This window comes from Eimeria mitis, genomic scaffold, assembly GCF_000499745.2.
Source record: "Eimeria mitis Houghton genomic scaffold, Emh_scaff4700, whole genome shotgun sequence".
NCBI classification, from domain to species: domain Eukaryota; phylum Apicomplexa; class Conoidasida; order Eucoccidiorida; family Eimeriidae; genus Eimeria; species Eimeria mitis.
The window spans coordinates 2,600-2,911 of record NW_013573005.1 but is presented as its reverse complement, the minus strand read 5'-3'; the positions used below and the strand labels follow the sequence as shown (position 1 = coordinate 2,911).

Here is a 312-nt window from a genome sequence, read left to right as displayed (position 1 = left end):
GCCGCCGCTGCAGCCGCTGCCTCTCCATGTCTTCGCCTGCTGCTCGCCCCTCAGGCGAGTTACCGACGCCGGGGCTGCCCCCGCCGCTGCCTGCAACACAAGCAGCAGCAGCAGCAGCAGCAGCAGACGCAGCAAACACAGCACCACACTATATGACAAGCGAGACGCACAATGCACTGACCCATGCCGCAGGTGCTGCTGCTGCTGCTGCTGCTGTTGCTGTTGCAGCTGCTGCTGCTGGCTCCTGCTGATAGCAGCTCAGCTTAAGAGTGGCCTCTGCGCACAGCCTTTGTGTCTGCTTCCATCACTGCA

The 312-nt window shown here is 62.8% G+C and overlaps 1 protein-coding gene across 1 annotated transcript in view; it reads right to left on the bottom strand.

Annotated features, from left to right (window-relative positions):
* The window catches only part of EMH_0077110 (uncharacterized protein), a gene marked incomplete at both ends in the record, with an annotated part of 3,528 nt that overhangs the window by 1,555 nt on the left and 1,661 nt on the right, over nt 1–312 (bottom strand). The window contains 2 exons of the mRNA XM_013499817.1: nt 3–90; nt 285–312. Coding sequence (XP_013355271.1) covers nt 3–90; nt 285–312 — 116 coding nt within the window. The remainder of the gene's footprint in view (nt 1–2; nt 91–284) is intronic.